This window comes from Aphelocoma coerulescens, chromosome 4 (genome assembly GCF_041296385.1).
Source record: "Aphelocoma coerulescens isolate FSJ_1873_10779 chromosome 4, UR_Acoe_1.0, whole genome shotgun sequence".
Lineage (NCBI taxonomy): Eukaryota > Metazoa > Chordata > Aves > Passeriformes > Corvidae > Aphelocoma > Aphelocoma coerulescens.
Window position 1 is genome coordinate 58878452 of NC_091017.1, and position 19454 is coordinate 58897905.

The 19454-nt window shown below is 33.6% G+C and overlaps 1 protein-coding gene across 1 annotated transcript in view; it reads right to left on the reverse strand.

The window, feature by feature from the left end:
• PCDH7 (protocadherin 7) overlaps positions 1 to 19454 on the reverse strand; it is a 268952-nt gene that overhangs the window by 133310 nt on the left and 116188 nt on the right. The window contains exon 2 of the mRNA XM_069014872.1: positions 10511 to 10727. Within this exon, the coding sequence (XP_068870973.1) occupies positions 10511 to 10727 (217 nt within the window). The remainder of the gene's footprint in view (positions 1 to 10510; positions 10728 to 19454) is intronic.

Sequence of the window (19454 nt, forward strand, 5' to 3'; positions counted from 1 at the left end):
AATCCCCATATTATTATTTCAATACATAACAGAATATGAAAAGAAGGCTGGGATAAATTATCTAATTCATTAGCAGGGAATTATGGCCACTGTTAATAGAATTAGACATTGCAAGATGTTAATAAAATAACATTCAATACATATATAAGTTTATCTCTCAAATACTTTGTTAAAGAAAACTAATAGGTTTCTACTCTCCACTTAGAGAATAGAAGTTTCTGTTCTTGAATAACGACAGTAGAAGGTAAGATTACATCAAGTCTCTTTGCCTTCTCTTCTTAATAAAATTTGCAATGTCATATTCCATGGATAATATTACTTTAATATCTCATGATAATGTGAATATCATTGCACTTTCTCAAAAAGGGACAGATTCTCCTCTTCAAAGATGATATGAATTAATTGTGAGCAGAACAACTACATGAGAAAATCACTGACTGTGCAGCTGAAATAATTTAAAGATGGTAAGACAGCAGGACACAAATACCACACACTTTTTGAATTAAAGAGATTTAATTTAAAAAGTCTTTTCCCAGAATTATCTCTATGGACACTACTGGTCTTTATAGCACTATTAAAAATTCAGAAAAAACAGAAAAATCCTTGGATCAAGAAAATAAATCTCCCATAAACCCTGGGGGAGAAAAGTAACACTTTTATGGGAGATAGTCCTATGGCTTGTTTACATGCTATTTTAGATAGGATACTCTTCAATTTTCTTCCCTTTCTGATGAAATAATGCAGATTGCTTAGTAAAAGAACAAATGACTCTGCAGGCATCATTAGGGTTGATTCATTCCTTAGATACAGCTAAAAACCAGGTTAAAACAAGCAAGTTGAAGAAACTCGTATGGGCATGTTAGATTGCAAGAGAGCACACAACCATCAATATAAATTATCAGTACAGTTCTTCCTTCACTTTACATTTTACTTTTCCTATTATCCAAACAGAAGTTTACATTTCTGTCTTAATTTCAGCTATTTTACATGTTATAAAAAAAGTCCAGATTTGAATTATCCACCAAAATAATATTTTTTTTATTTATTCATTGAGAGATGTGTTTGTTTTTTCTTGAAAGCCATATAAGAATGGACAGCCCTTTTAAACATGAATGGCAATTTATCTACAATAAGAGATTTGAAACTAATATTAATAGAATTTATTACTCTAGTCTATGGAAAAAAAAAAATAAACCCCCTTATAAAATAGGTATTACTAAAATACATTTTTTACATAATAAATGCTGACTTTTCTTTTGCTTTTACCTGTGCACAAAAATTATATTGGAGCATAAAACCCCTCCTTATTTGGTAGTGGGGTTTTTTCTTATTGCTGTTCCTTGCCCAAAACAAGCCAAAAAGCCCTGAAATATTATTTTAAGTTAGTGTACAAAAATTTGAAGCAATTTCTTAAAAATTCTAATGTATGTCTTCTGCTAGCATATGACATGATTTTTTGTCTACTTATCCAAGGTATTTGAGTTGGCATTCACACTGAATGCTGTGTTGCTGTTGATGCAAAAAAAGCAATATAGGTGATACTGTAGTAATATTCAGAAATGGTTAAATGCCTGAATTCATATTATCCTTGGATTTAAATCCTCTTGTCATCATAGAAATTGTTCCATTTATCTGAAAATCAGTTACAAAATATAAATATAAAATAGAACTTTCAGAACTACAAATGACACATATCAAACTGGGGCTTTTAATTCCTTTAAATACCTTTTTGTAGATTTTGGCATGCTAACTTTACATTAATATTTGCTGAAATACATAAGAGATGTACACGCTTCCCTTCAATCTCTGGGGTTTAAACCTTTTAAAATAATAACTGAGTAAAGGACTTCATATACAACAGAAAATTTTAGTATGGGTACAAAGCAACACTTTCTCTTAAAAAATTCCTATCTACTGTTCCCTAACAGGCTAGGAAGTTTATTTTTCCTTTGTCCAATCCAAGACTAATGGGACACACAATCACTTTAATCACTTTCCTCATTGGGGAAAAGAGATATTAATGGTTGCATGCAATGGAAACTGGACAAATTTGAGTATGTAAATCCATAAAGATTACTAAATCCACATTATGGGCCTCAGGGAATCAGAATTCCCAACTGTTGATGTATAGAACGCTACTTGGAAAACAAATCAGTTTATCTGCCCTGCTATACTTTCCCCTGAGCATCTTATTTTGGCCACCAGATGATCTTTGTTCTGACCCTATACATTACCTGGATCTCCCATATATATGGGATACATAAATAATTCTGAGGAAGCCTTCTGTAGAAGGCTGGCACACAGGAATACAGCCATGAAAACAAACCTTTCCAGATTATCGTTGGACCTAAAGAAACTGTGTAGCAACTAGGTAAGCCCACTTCCTTTTATAACTTTGAATTTACACATCAGCAAATTAAAAAAAATTGCCTTCAAGAAATCTTTTTGAGTTGCTTAAATAAGATACAGGCTGAAAACACGTAAAATTGAAGTTTTGGATGCAAAAAGAAATGCAAGACTGATTCCTTTTATATGTTCTTCTGTGTTTTGCACAGTGAGCTTTACAGTTTACAAATCTCTGTTAAAAATTACATGATTTTAAAAAGAAGCAAAAAAAGAAGTGACTTCATTTAGAAGCGAAAATGCAACTTGTGAAACTAGTTATAAATTAATAACTCAGGGCAATACCTGTCTGTTCTCTGGCCTCGTACTCCACTTTTACTCAAACTGTTCATGTAACAAGAGTAGTTAAAATAAAAATTTTTGTTTATGACATAGATGGGCGTCTGCTGGCTTAATACACTTGAGATTTGAATTTGTTTCCCTATTTTTAAAATCAGATCTTTGTGAATGTCATGATTCCTTTAGGTTCAACTCTGTGGCCAATTAGACATGCTCATATTCCTTCAGTCCAAGTACACCATTTTGAAAATACAGTCAGAATTTTGTTCTGAATTAATAATTTGTATGTAATAATTTTGAAAAAGGACCCAATGAAATTATACAGTTTATTCTCTTAATTTTATCAGTAGGTTTTGGGCTTATTTTTTGTCTATAGGAAAAGCTACTGATTCTAAAACATCATACCCAACACATAAAGATTTGTGACAAAGACAGTTGTAAGATTATGTGTTTTATAAAGATAATAAGGTATCAACATTTTCTGCAATGCATATTAAATAAAAAATAAACAGAAGAGTAGTTGAGAACCAGCAGCAACGGAAAAAGTATTTTTCACTGAAATTAAGATGAAATATCCATATAAAGGACTTGTTTTGGACCTTCATCATCCTTGAAGATTTGAAGGGATAGAAAGATCTTATGTTGTCCAGGAAACTGAAGAAGCTTACATTAAATACAGCCAACTGGGAAATACAGTATGCTGAAAGAACTCCTTGGAACAGAGGAAAAATAAATTTCCGTTGAATCTTTGCATCAGATTTTTTTCAGGAAAGAGCCTGCCTTGGATGCAAAGGTTGCTAAATATTCCATTCATAAACCAGATGTCTGTTCTTCCTTGAGTTTGTAAATTTTGGAATGCATTTTGCCTTCCCATCTACATTCAGGACTGCAACAGTATCAAAGGGAGTTCTGCAATCTGCATCAGTGGGAGGCTGCCTGAGCTAGCAGCTGGCACGGAAGACTTGGACAAAAGCCTAACTTCCCTAAGTCAGTTGCAAAACCTTCATCAAACTGGAAGTTGATGTTAAAATTATTACTTTTTGAGGGGTGCACAAAGTTTGGATCAATTCATAGCATGACAGGGGACATCCTGCTTTACTTTCTGATCATTTCGTTCTCCACTTGCCAGTTTAGTATGTTTGTTCATATCCACCTCAGCAAAATGATTTGAAATTCATAGATGAGGCAGGTTATATAACTGCAACTGTCTAGATCTCATGAGTATTTGCAGTGAGAACTGACTCACTGAGATTTGCACTTGTGTGCACACCCACATGCTCATACAAACCCTTCCCTTACTGCTTCATCCTAACAGATACAACTGCAGGTATGGTTCTTTAAAAATCCAAAGTCTTCCTCCATTTTCAAATTATTGGTCAAAAAATGATGGAATGTAAACATGGAGTTCCTTTTTTAAAGGGTAATAAAAGGAACCAAAGTTTTAGTACATGGCATTTCAAGTTTTCTGGTATCAATAGGCTGTTTTTAACAGTGGCGAACAGTTATTGCTGTATATACTTTCTTTTTAAGAGCAGGATACTGAAATCAGGAGTGGAGGAAGAAATCCTATAATATGACTTTTTAGAAAAGAGGCATATGTTATTCAGTCTGCAACACAAAAGAAGCTAGAAAAAATACAATGGGAAAGCAATAGAGAGAACACCGAGAGTCATACAATTCTATTCAGAAAATCAGAAAATTGCTGAATAATTTGTTTTGCTACCAGTGTGTGGGGGCTGATTTCCAGTGCAGAAATATTAATTCCTCTGATTCTAGCAGATCCAAGCATATGTTCTCTGAGCAGTTAAAATCCTGATCAAGTGTAAAACAATTCACGGCAATACTCAGGTACACTTCATTAATAGAACACAGAAGTTGTTGATATTTATCTGGACAGTAAAGGAAAATAGAGAAGGTATAAAAAATACTATTCTGGTGTCTTCAATGAGAACTACTTCTGATCCTATTTGGCATATATATGGGGCTTTACTTTACACTGTGCATTTGAAGTACAATGTAAACATAGAACAGTAGTTAAAATACAGTAAACCTTAGTGCAATGACATGAAATGGACAACTGAAAATAATTTCTCAACTTTGTGTGGTAAATTATTGACTTAATAAAGTAAATGTATATGCAAAATATATATATCAGCACTAGGAATTTAACACAAAATATATTTCCCTCATTTCTGTTACAAGTATATATACATAACACTTCAAAATACAAGTAATTTTTAAAGAACAGGCACAATATAGTTTTAAAACTTAAAGTATTAATGTGCATATAAGTTATCAAACTTATGCCTCTTTTTTTATTCCTAGTTTTGTTGAAAAACTCACTAGACATATAGGGTAAGGTCAGCTAAAGGAACACATTAAAATATTAGAAATGAAAAAAAATCAAGAAGAAAAACAGCCAGTGTACTTCCCAGACAGGTTCCCTGCCTTACATAAGACTACACTAGTGTATCAGGGATTCCTGCACAGCTTGTCTTCTGTCTTACAAGCTGGGATTTTTTTTTTCCTCTTATAAAATGTCTTTTCACAGATCTTATCAGAATTCTGTATTCTCAAAAAAACTTTGTTCAAGATATAATTCATCACTGAATATGTATGTGTTCGGTGTTTAACATTACCCGTGTATGTTGCTAGTGTTAAAGAATCCAAAATTCGTTGTGTGCCTAATTATAAGTTAAGATTTATCAGAAACAAGTATAGGAATTCTTATGTATTTGTATTATATAATAATTTTTGCAGCACTTTCTTGTATTTTGAGTTCATGCATGCAGGGTGACATTTAAGAAAAAGTAGATGCAGCAGCCATGACAGAATAAAAAAGAAACCAACCAAAAAAAATGAACTGTTACTGAATAATCATTGCATTGAAAACCTTTACTGACTCAGCCTCTCAGACGGACTACTTACATCAACATTTTCAGGACACAATTTTAAAAACAAAATTACTCTCATGCAATTTTCAGGCCTGAATTCAAGAGAACAGAACATCTGAAAATAATGGGAACTGCAAAAATGCAGTCATTCTCTGAAATAAATCAATGAGTGTCTGTTTGCCATGTCTGCAATAAGGACAGTTAAGTCTTCAAGAACATTAAGCCATGTTATTTGCACTGCAAAAAGCTAAAGGAAAATAGATTCTGTAAACACGGGTTCTCTAAATTAATGGATTCTTTTTTTCACAATTTGGTCCAGAGAACAGATTAAGAATCTATTTCACAATTAAAAGTGAGAGAATGGTCTTACAGATAAAACTAATTACATTTATTAATTGTCAAAACTCACTTTGCATTTTTAAGTCATCATTTCCTACATTATGAACCCCTTCTCTATACTGATGGTGGAACTTTGACACTTGCCATCTAAATCTGAAATTGTAATTGAAAACAGAGCATATTATCAGACTGTATGAACCAATGTAATGCACTTCTCTTCCCTGCCTTTTACTTCTTCATGTGTCAGTCAGAGAGTAATTTATCTTTTGATTTCTTTGTGGGAGTCAAGTAACTGAATCACAAAAGTTCTGAGCTCCTTTTTAAGCTCTGCTCCTTACTTTATCTGTGACTTCAGACATGTCACTTAATCTTTCTTTACTCCATTTCCCTCTGCAAAAATGGAAGCTGTAAACCATTCCCTTATTTTCCTTCTTTCACGGAGATGACTACTCTTCTCCAACCCTATTTGATATTGAAACATGGGCTAACTTAAAATTCTCTGCTTGCAGATCAAAGTCATGTTCATGTAGACGTACCTGAGCTAGCTTTAAGGCAGGTATCTCAGGTGTGGCAAACGGTCTAATTAGGCCTGCATGGAAACAAATCTCTAGGGAGGATCATACAAGCCATAACCTACAGTGCTGCAGTTTCACCACTATAGGTACCCTAGCTAAATGAAACAAAAATTAAAACTGATTAAGCTACTACATGCATAAATAAATAGTAGGTATGCAGAAGTCAGGGGGTAGGGAGAAGGAATTTAATGAAATATTTCTAAAAGAGCTGCAAGAAACATGAGAGAGACCTAATAGGACTAGGTGAAGGGTAATGAAACAGAACCATGAAAGCTCTGTTTAGAGATCATATCTGTAATTAATAACATAGGAATTAGTGTGAAAAGGCTGTCTTCAAATTGTGAGAATACATCTCCAGCTATCTCTACCTTCGCCAGAAGAAATAGAGCCTAGGAAGATTTAGAATTCAGAGGAAAGGTAAATTATAAGGAAACATAACAATCCATACTATTTAAAAAGTTACATGGACTGCTTCCATGCTCTTTCTCATAATGAAAGAAAGGAATAGTCACTAAAACAGTTAAATGACAGTCAGAAAACCGAACCTGAAACAATTTTGGTAACCTTCAGAGGATTTCACTGTTGAAAGACATCCTCCAGGCCAGTAACTTGGCTTGTGATAAATTAGTGGGTTTTTAGTACAACTACTATTATTATTATCATTTAGAAAATCACATTCTGAATATTAACTGTTAGGGTCAGGAGGAGAGGTAATTCTGGAAGCTTCTGTCACAGGGGTTTTTTAAATTTTCTTCTGAGATGTGGTATTAGGCATAGTCAGAACTAGAAAGCTATGACAAAAGACCAGGAAACTAATTTACCATGGTAATCTATTTGCCCTTGATATACAAATATGAATGTAATGAAAATGTTCTTCAGAAAATTATTGTACAATTTACATTAACACAGTACCATTCTAATAGCAAAATCAGAGAAGGCTGCATATATGAGCAGAATTTCCTTGTAAGGAAAGCTCCAAGGGCAGGGGATAAATTAACTCAGAAGTTACTTTTGGTTCTGCAGATTTTACTAATTAACAAGATCTTTGCATACTGAATTTTCACAGTCAATCTGCTAACATTTCTTTTTTTCTTTATTTTTTTTCCTCCCGCATCTGACACCACAGCTAATCAGCAGAATAAAACTTCAATCTACATCTGACAGTCATGTAGGCTGGTAGGCAATGTACAGCATATTCTAAGAAAATCAACCCCCTTACCCCTTTTTTCCCCATATTCCAGAGTTTTATTCTCAACTGAGAAAATGTAAAGAAGGTCTTAACAGCAAACAGAAAGTTGAATTTCCTACTTATTCCACCTGTGAACTGAACCGTCTTAAATTTGCCTTAATGGTAAAGATTACTTGTTTTCCTCAGTCATCTAGGTTTGAAAAAAATTAAGGAAATGTATCAGAAGGTTTCATGTACTGTGCTGAAGATTATTATTTCAAATTCTAAAATTAAGGAAATCCAAAGCAATTAATTATAACTGCATTGTTTCACACCAACTGAAATTAGATGGTAAATATTTGAAGTAAAGATTAATAGCCAAGATCACTTCCAAAATGCTGTTTCCATGGAAAATCTACATGAAAATACAGTATAAATCCTGATTAAAACCTAACCAAGCCAAACACTGCAGATTACCTAGATTCCAATTAAATGTGACAAATGAACACTTGACAGACTTCAATTCCAATTCTATTTCTGTCAGAATGGTCCATTAATATTGAAGACTACATTATCAGAATTTGACCAATACAATTGTGCTTAAAATAGTTAATATACAAGTGGACTTAAGAGTCATATTACAGAAAACTCTCACTCAAATATCAGGTATTACATATATGAAGGAAAAAAAGTACATTCCATCCTGTTCCATCATTATTTATAGATTAATGTTAACAGAAATTTCTGGAGGCAGATCACACGCCAGTGTTGAAATCTTGCTTTTAAAATGGGATGAGAAAATCCAAAAGCCTCTAGAGTATAATTTTCATCACAACATCACCCACCTTTTAAAGGTTTCAGTTCAAGGTTTTATAAAGGAGGAGGAAATCTTGATTATTCTATGCATGTCTTACCATGCAAAATTTTTTTTACTGGGTTTTTTTTTTTCATTCACTTTCATTCACCATGAACTAACATATTTATCTATGTTTCTATTTATTAATTATAGAATACTATTTTCAAAACCAAATCCAAGAAATTCATCCTACCAAGTATAAAATAAAATATTTTCAAAAAAAATCATCTAAAATATTTTAGTTATTAGAATGCAATTCCAGTTTTTGTATCAATACAAAAACTTTAATTATTTTGCTTTAATTTATGACACTGCTCAAGCACTCTTCATTTTCAATTACACTTCAGTTAGTGTGATCTTCTTTTTCATTGGCTATCAAGTGCATTAAAAATTACATCCATTTATTAATCTACAGTTTCTCCAGCATGGATCAGGAATATCCCATGTTAAAATATTTTCTGAACTCAGAATTTCATGTCTACAAATCCTCTACCTTGCTGCATGTCCAAGGTAATTGACAAATTGTTTAATTTTATTATCCTAACTACAAAAGCTCACTACAAAACAGACAATAAAATAATCAGCCCAATTTAGGTACAAATTCTATAAGCTTTTTTTCTGAAATTTTTTCCAGTAACATCATTATCACTTTTTCCCCCTACCCCATCCCCAGAAAAATGAAATGTAAACAAATATATTAGTATAAACAACCAAGGAGAATATATAAAAACAAATGTATAAACATACGTAATCTAATATATCTTTAGATGGATAATACTATCTTCCTTTTTAGTCAATTAATTTTTTTTGCTATTGGGATATACACTTTAAGCATATGTAGACTGCTGTAGCCATTCTTTAGTAATAGATACTAGATTTGGAAATATCTTACCATGAAGAATAACATAGTTTTAATGGTTTGACATGTCTCTTTCAGATAAGACAAAACCCCAAGAACAATTCAATATTGAAAAACTAAAACATGCACTTAGCCACACTAATTAATTCATTCTATAATGAAGAAATACACCACCCTTCTTGCATGTACCCACCTATTACAATTGAATTAGAAACCCCATTATTTCTTTGGTTACCAAAAATCTGTACACTTTGATGTATATTAATTTATTTTGTCGTTCCTGGGCAAATGAAAATACAATGAAGTCAGTCTCTGACTTCAAGTCCAAGAAGTGGAGAACAGTGAAGTATTACATGTTTTATAAAATATGTTTCAAAAAGAATAGGTCTTTTTGGTTTTTTAATCCCAAATAGTTTTAGAAAGAAAGAAAAACAGAACCTAATCTGAGACTCATACTAATATTTTTTTTTGGTTTTTAATAGTAGGAGAATTACTGTGAAATAAATAAGTATTTAGCATTTTCCCCTTTTACATAAATGGACCCTGAATTTAAATGAGATGTTGTAAAACTACTGTACAAAATAAAGTGTGAAGAAAAGGAAAGTAATGTTCTATTCTAAATAATGAAGAATGGACTTGACATTGGGTTTTATTTTGAAAACAGTCTATACAACATTTTTGGGGAAAAGAGAATTCTCTAGAGTGGGGTTTTAAGATGCTATTTTCTTTTCCTGATGCTATATATATTACATTCGGGGAAATTTCCTAAGTAGTTTTTGAATCAAAAATGGAAGGAAATGAGAATACATGTCCTTTATGGTCTTTTATCTAAAATGGAAAGTATGTAATTTTATTCAATTGCCATTTCCCCAGACCTCTACTGATATTTTTTTTCAGTGTTTTAACTGCTTTTACAGTATAGATTTTAAGTCATATAAAGAAAAGAAAGTGCTGTTTTAATTAGTGGTGTTATGTTCCATTATTTTGTATACCTGCATTTTAACAAACTTTAAAACCAAATCATTACAATTTTAATTATTTATATATTTATTTATATTTTTGGACTGACCTTTCAAAAGTCTACTTAGTATCACTTGCTAGTGGGATTATGTGTGTGAATGTTGTGTTTGCCCCTACCATTTTCCATATGCTCTGCCTCACCAACACTGCCATCCGGCGTAGTCCTTTCGTAGTTGTCCTCTGGGAGTGGAAGGGCACCCAGTCTTGGCCCTGATGAACTCTTACTGCTTGGTGTTTCTGACTCCTCCAGACCGCTGTCATAGCAACTCTGCAATGACCCTTGATGCGGGTCCTGAGGCTGACTCACAACAGAAAACGTCACTCTACGAAACGGCTGCAAGAGAAAAGATTCTGAATGTCACTGGAAAGCACAGTCTTTGAACAACTGATTCTCAAAACATGACTTAAGCAAACTAATATTTTAACATTTACCAGTTAAACAATTTTGTCTACATTAAAGCAAACAGAAAGTACAGTTCTTACACAAAAGGCCACTGGACAGAATATGCATGGAATTTTACTGGAATACATGGTCCAGAACCTTCACGCAGTTTATCATAGTCTCCTTTCAAATGGCTACATGGGCTATGAAAGCTGGTTATAATTATTCATAATTTTTTTACACTTTCTCTATCAATCAGTTGTAATAAGTTGATCAGATTTAATATCAGACTGCATAAAGGTACTTGACAGTGTGTGCGTGTGTATGTGTCAGATTGTGTGGGTGGGTAAATATGCTCACCTGTAAACTATGTTGTGGGTATTACAAACATAGCAACACACCCATAAGACTTCTATAAAATCACTACCTGTGTTTCTGAAAGGTAGTTAACATGAGAAAGGGGGGGGGGGGCGGGGGGGGGAGGGAGGGTGGAAGGGAAAAATAAGAAGGGGACAAAAAAGTCTCTTAGGTCCTTTGCCGTAAAAGCGCCTGGAGACAGGGTGTGTTGCCAGCTGACTTAATAAAGCCTTTAAAGTACCGTGAGCACAGCTGACACAACACTCTTCCACAGGGACTGTACAAACATGGATTGTTAGAGATTTGTATTCATTCAAAATGACAGATATTACTGTTGCTCTGGAAGCCTACATGCTGAACCCTGGCACCAATGAGAATCCCAGGAAGTGGGAGAGTCAATCCTTCACATTTCAGAGGACACTGAGGGCATGCAGGATTTTCAGTGAGTAGGGGATTCTCCTAGGATTTGAACTACACTCAAGCAGCAATGATACATTTAAAATAATTTAATGATACATTTGAAATAACTTGCTGTCACAAGGTTAGAAAACCACAGAAAAATGTCTGGTGTTCTAGCAAGCACCTTCTGAAACAAACACCAGTAGGTCCATTTTATAAGACACTATGCAAATTTTCCTGTGTTTAAAATGGGGTGTCTAACAGCACTGTCCTTTGGATTCAGATGTGTTTCAAGCACGATGTTAGAATGAGATGTAGGCATACATCACTCCCACTGGCGACTGTAGTCACCATAGGATGGAAATATATATGCAGGCCAGACAGGAGAAAACAGCAACTGCAACCATGCACACAGGCTCTGCAGAACAGAAGTCTACATCAGGTTTACAAGTAGAGGGGTAGGTGGAGTTTCATTCTGAGGGCCCAAAATTCTTCTGAGGGTACAAAATTTTGAAGATATAAAGGTATTTAGTGCTGATGGTAAACAGGTTGGACAACAAATATAATTCTGAACCTTCCTGTCACAAGTAGATAAAAAGTTTAAACAGGTAACTGCTACCAGAAATACTTTAGTGTAACTGTTTGATGGACTGAAACTTCATGCTGTAATCTGTAACTATACATCAGTTACTACTTCGTTGTGGGCCAATGACAGAAAATGTAAATTTCAGCGATTTGAATTCACCTAGACCATCCCCTAGGCTATTCCTGAATATCAAACTATTCTGGCAGTCATATTTGCAACAACCGAGCTGACATCGAGGCCCCTTGGCAACTACACACATCAAATTCACAAAGTCAAATTAGGGTTCCTTACTGGCTCGACCACAAATTTCCTATAGCAGAGTCTCAGATGTCCCAGTCTTTAAAATAAAATGCAATAACCATATAAATCTTGATGCAATCACCATATAAAAAAGTAACAACTCGAGCTGGTACCTCTGAGGAGGGGCTTCAAACAGAGGAAACTCTGGGCTCTTATACTCTCATAGTCTAAGCGCATGGAAGTCTTGGGCTCTTCAGCTTCTGCCATATCTCTGAGTGTCTGGTCACCTGGATGGGTGCAGGTCCCCTTGCCCTTTATTATGCTAAGGCTTAGCAGTCTGTGGCCTCTTGCCTTGTGCTCCCAACACCCAGAGCTCCCACTGCAGCTGCTCACCAAGCTACCTGTGCTGACTGTATTCCTCAACACCAGAAGGACTTTGCATCATCTACAGTTCCTGCAAGAACAGTGATGTAACTTAAAATGGAAATTAGGAAAAAAAAATTCATCAAATATTTGGAACTTTATGTTCCATTTCTTACCGATTTTTTGGAAAGCAGTCTCAACTAGATCATAAGAACAGAACACCTGTTTATCACATCTGTAGTTACCACAAGAGTCATAGAAAAGTTATTTAAAATAAGTTTTGGAACAAGCTATAAAAGATTTAGGAGCATGCTGTTCATTTTCACATATTCTTTTAAAGCTATATTCTTTACCTAGTTGGCATATAGGGAAGAGATGTGACAGATGCAAAGTTGAGCTGTTTTATAGCTGAGGCTGAAAATTCCCTGAGAACATCACTACATATCCTCAAAACTAAAAGAAATGTTATGTACTTTTACTAAGTTATTAAGGATAGTTTTTAAACAGATCTGGGTGCTACTCTTGCTTTTTTCTTAAGTGCTGTACTGAATGAGAATTATCTAACACAAAACTAACACACAGAGTACTCAGTTCAGTAGAGCCAATTCAGTCCTTTCTGCAGAATATCAATGAGAATGACATAATGATGATAAAATTCTTTCTGAAAGAATGATGTGCATGTTAATCATAATTGTGCAGGATTTATTGCACTTCTACTTTTAGTAAAAACATCACAATTCTGACCTTTCTATTGCATTACTTCTGAGAACCAGACCTTCTCAGGCAAATGTATTGCAAATTTTGAATGCATCCTGCCTCATGGAATAATATCACGGCCTGTCCTTTTCCAAAAAAAGAAATAGACTTGGATCATAATATATGTTTGTTATCTGCATAATTAGAAACACTCCATGTAATTAATATAAAGAATTTTAAGACCAAAAAAAATTAAATATCTGTATTGAGGTTGACTTTCCCACACGTCATCATCTCTGATATACAAATTACCATATTCTTTAGACAGTATAATATGGATAAACATTTGTCAGAGCAGAACTATCAGTTATAAAAGATACTGAGTTTTTATATACTTAGCATATTTGGGCTAAATTAATTCTGGGACCTAAATTTTACACCCAAAAAACTAGGACATCTTAGAGATAAAGTTGATGAAAACACAGCAGTATGGGAGTTCTATAAAATGCCTCTGAAAAAACCCTGTATATGCATGTGCATGTTACTGTTCATGAAACTCATAACACTCCTTTAATTGTTACTAGTAAGAGCATTTAAGTTAAATGAGTTTAAATCTCTGTGAACTAAGTTATAAGCATCAGAATACTAATACATAATAAATACTACTTATGCATCAGTTACTACAAGTACAATAAGCTCCCCCCCAAAAAACAAGGACTTTCTTCATATACTCTAATGTTCATTTATATCCAAATCTGCAAAAAACAGTTAGGTTTCACATAAAACTCCATAATAATGAGACAAAAAAGAGGGAAAGGTGATAAATACCAGGATTAATATTTACAAAAAGTTATTGGTAAAATGCTGGTTTTCTCATGCACTTATATCCATGCCAAAATAAGGATAGTAATCTGCATTTTAACAAGCAAAATCAGACTACATATTAAATTTTGTTCTACCATTTATAAAATTACACCAGTAATTTCTCGGAAAAATGGACAGGAGAAATTTCCAAGTGCTGACAAATTAAGACACCTACCCATGAGTGGAGAGGGTTATGTTTAGCTTTATTAATTTTCAATGCACAGCATTAACACAGCTGCATCTGCCACCAGTATGAATCAACATGGTAGAGTTACTTTTACCCAAATAAGTCCACTAGCTGTTCAATTTGTCCATCCCAGAAAAAAAGCAACCTTAATCTTTTATTAGTCCTTTGGTAGTGATAGCCCTTACAATATTCAGGTTTAGTAAGAAGACGGTAGGTTTGATAATTTTCACCCTCTGAAAACTGGTCTCATATTTTCTGAGAACATCTTAGGGAGTCATTCCTATTTATATCTGATCTTGGAGATTAACAGATCACAGAGAAAAGATACACCTTTTCATTATACCTCAATAATTGCTGGTTCTTCCTTGTTTCAACAGTACTTCTTAAATGGGATAGTTTATTTTCCACTCATCCATAGGGAAAAAAACCACTGCAATTCCAAAGACACATACTTCCTGTTATCTGTAGTAATTGAGCCCTATTAACTTATTCTATGGTACAGTGTTTATCTTAACCTGTGTTAAATAAGTCATTGTCATGGGTTAGTAATGAGTATCTTGGACCAAACCACTACAGTCATCCTTATCCAAGCCGGAAACTAAAACTATATTTTCAATACATGAAGAATCCTAGTTTTGGAGCTTGACATTAGGGACAGAGTTTGGATAGACTTGGTGAATGGCAATATATCCATATAGCTCCACAAGACTTAACTGTGACACTTTTTCACCATTATATTTCTTTCATATCTTGATGTTTGAAGTTTTGCAGTATATTTCCTGGTATTTCACACTGCTTATGGATTATAATCTTTCATGGTTTCTGTATATCAGTTGCTATCAACATTATAAACATTGTCTGTTCAAAAATGTCGGTGCATTTGAACTACAGTAGTGTGGTGGCAGAGTAAATCCTTTTTACATTTAATTGTTCAGAGAGCTAAGCTTGCAACCATCAACCATTTCTCAGCCAGTTACTTCACAACTTATTCTGTGTACAAAGTGTACACACTAAAGAATAACTCTCTTAATTACTTAACATTTGGATAAAAATAGTAAGACTTCCTGGCCTTCCTGCGGTCACAATACCTACATCTCAAAACCATGAGGACTGAAAACATTATAATCAAATGTAAAATGCAATCTAAGATGCAGCTTAGTGACACTGCTAAAGAATTTGAGTTACATTTGGTTTTGTCTGCGCTTGGAACAAAGGGGTTCAGAGCACATGGCACAGGCAAGTGTCTTGGGGAGGGGGAGGGGAAGCTCAGAACAGGCAGCAAGAACTTAGTATGTAGAGAAACATTAAAAAATTAGCCTAAACTGAGAACCAAGGTAAAGCAAACTATATTATTTCAAGTATTTCTACCGGTTTGTTCATTATTATCTTGGACATTACTCAAACCCCTGGAACATTAGAAACTAGGGTTCTTATTTTTCCCTGACTCTCAAATCAAATACTTTCCACTTCAATGATGTATGGTGTCCTGGGGTATTTGCAGGAATTTAAGGTGGCCTAAGAGCTAACTGGAGATTGTCTAGTCCAACTCTCCTGCTCTAAGTAGAGTCAGCTAGAGCACTTTGCCCAGGGAGGTGATCATTCAGGTTTTAGTATCTTCAAGAATGGAGACTCCATGGCCTTTCTGAGCAACCTACTCCAGTTTTGAAACTCTAATAATAAAGGAGGTTTCCCTTAAGTTTCAATGGAATTTCTGTATTTTCTGTTTGTACCAAAGTGTGAAAAGCAATGGTGATGAGTCAGGCCTAAATAATATTATAATTCCTGTTAGCTTCAGAGTCAGTCAACATCAAGCTGCTTGTAAGACTAATACAGTGACTCTGAGATGTGTATAGGGTAGATCTGAAAAATAGGCAGAAGAGATGCATCAACCGATCACACAAATTCAAAGTGTTTCTTTAGAACTTGAATTTTGATACAACATGTCATTATCCTTTTCTTTCTATTCATTCTTAATTGCTGGAAGCTTGTTGGAAGACAAACAAAATATTAATGAATGATTCCTATTCTGCATGAACAGTTTCAACCCACACAACTCTTTTCCCTATTCAAATCACATATTTCTACTGTTCTAAACTTCTGTCATTGCAGTTAATATAAAATTGTCAAGAAATTAAATTAAACAGGCATTATTTTTTCAATGAGAAGACTGAAACACCTGCGATTAGTACTAGAGCAGCAGGCTAAAAGAGGAGAAAGATGCTGATAAGGAAAATGATGGGTTGGGGTTTTTTTATATTTAGCAAAATGTAGTGACAATTGCAACTTTAAACAAGACTTGAATAAAATTTAAAAAAATATTTTGATATTACAGCTCTGCAAAAGACAGCACCTGTGACAAACAGTAATTATCTTAGCTATCCGGTAAGAATTCTAGATACAAGAGAAGGACTCTCCACAATTATTTTCATTTTTTTTGGTTTCACTTTTATTAATTTTACTTGCAGTAGTGGTCTTCAAGTCTTGTACCAGAAGCGTATTTTGTTTGTTCTGTTTAAATTTGAAATACACATCCATTAATATCTATTTGTTTAAGCCCAAGGCCACATGTTAAGATTTTCTATTCAGGGATAATATTTCATAATTCATTTTACATTACGGGCATAATAGTGTAACATTCAAACATACTTTATTCCTTTTAAGTTTAGTGCTTTTCTCAAATATATTTTGTTTCCTCTTATCCAAACTTCTTTTCTGAATCAAAATAAGGACTTCTGAGGAGGCCAAAATTATTTTTATTCCCCTAGCAACATGCATTAAGTAAATTCCTAATAATTCTTGTCTCTGTTATAACTAAGCAAATAAAAGGCCTTCCTTTATTTCAGTGAATATCATCAGAGAAGAACCAATAGCAAGAGGAACATCTCTTACTCAAAGATACTCTCAAAGATACAACACTCTTTCATGATAGAATCTTTTTATTTAGAAAAATTAGAATTTAGAAGGCTGGTAGGCCAATATTCTCAGCATATCATAAGAGCCCTTGCTAGCTATTGAAATGTGAGCATAAAGAAACCAAGAATAAATGAGAATCTGCATCAGAGATGGTAAAAAAAAATTGCAATAATATTTTAGTTCACCTAAGTTATGGACTCAGAAATTAATCTCCTTATCATCCCCAAATTTCTACTTTGCTATCTTTGGAAGGAGTACCATGAAGCAAATACATTGGACCATTTGCAGCAAATTCCAAAGAAGGAAATGGTCCAAAAGCCTCCTTAGACAACTTGAACTAAAAGGAGTTCAATTCACAGTATCAGACAAGCTAGTCCACAGTAAATCTCCACAGAATGTATATAGTATGAAAATAAGTCTCAGAGCCCACTGTTTCACCATACAAATCAATTCCTCTTGTGCCATTCTATTTGCTATTGTAGGCAGAGACAATTTAAAAAAAATTGCTTTCTCTTTGTTTTGCCTCCCTGCACAAAGAGAGGCTTGTCTGCAAAGGGAACTTTGCCAGAATGCTACTGAAATCACAGATACAAATAGCTAAAGTATATATGAACCTTTTAAAATATGAAGCCTTAGTATTAGCAAATCACTGATGCACAAGTAATGTCTTCTAAGTAATGTAAAATATTCCTGCTGCTGAGATGAAATATTTTGGATAAATCTAGAATACAATGTTTTGTATAGAAATGATTAGCTAAAAATGAAAAGAACTGACCATCTGAAAAGTTTTGAATTATTAATTCATACATTAAATCAAAGTAGAAGTCTTTGTGTCTTAAGTCTCGCCTATGAGCTGTCATTGTTAAAAAGGTTAACTATTAATATTATTGAGAATATTTTGGTTTTAGTTACTGTTCATAAGTCTGTAGCTCAATATGAATGTAAAACTCACAGCGTCAAATTTTAGGAAAATTCAGCAATAACTCCTGGAGGAATAAGATCAAATTCAAATGTATATGAATGTATAAATAAGGCGTTTCAAGTTTAATAGGAAAGATATACAAATATACTCAATACAGATACAAAGATTCATTAATTTTATGAGTAATCAGATATAAGGATTTTTGCACTGGTCACCAAAATTGTATTGATGATGACATATTTTCCAAAATCTGCAGTTGAAATGTTTTCCAAAATTATGTATCAATAGATCAATTAATCAATATTTTGTATTATTTTTATCTACAATTCCTCAATGTTTGTTTACTGTTTATTCATCTAAGTTGTCCAAATTTTTCTTTAAACTTAAATGTCTTAAATTTAAAGGCGTTGTGATTTTTTAAGGATTGACAGATTTTCTATAAATTGGACAACATAAGCTCAGGAATAAATTCTCAGATAGTCAACTAACTTCTCTACAAAAATCAAAAGACAGAACTCTAGAACTCTATCTTATCTTGGAAGATGTTTAATAGAATGGAAATATTCTTCACTAAATATCGAGGAATTTAGCTACATAATTTGAGATCACTCAAGTCAGATTAATTCAATCTTGATGAACACTGCAGCTATACAAGTTATAGTAATAAACATGCCACAGGCTCAAAATACAAGGCCTTGAAAGGGAAAATAATTAATTTTATTCAGAAGTTTGATATTTGGAAAAGTACTATAGATTGTGCTATATAGCAGAAAAAAGAAGACTTGAATGAACGTAAAAATACAGTTTGTTCCATTATTTCATTTAAATCAGGGTTACATACACTTTCATTATGACACCTAGATTATCAGAAAAAGTATATTTGAATGAGGTAATTGAAGAGGAAACTGATAAAAGCTAGTCACAGACAAAACAATAGATGAGGTCCGTGTCCAGAACTACACTCCAAACATGTTTATCTATACAGCCACCTCATATAATTAGAACTCCTTCCAAAGACGTGGGGCTATTTGTTAATGTACTTATTTTTTCACATATCATATAGAAAAAATACTTTTAAAGTGTTGCATTACTGTAAAAATAGAATATGCATTTTCTTTTGTTGTAGGAAAATGTTTGAAGTTCAATGGGTAT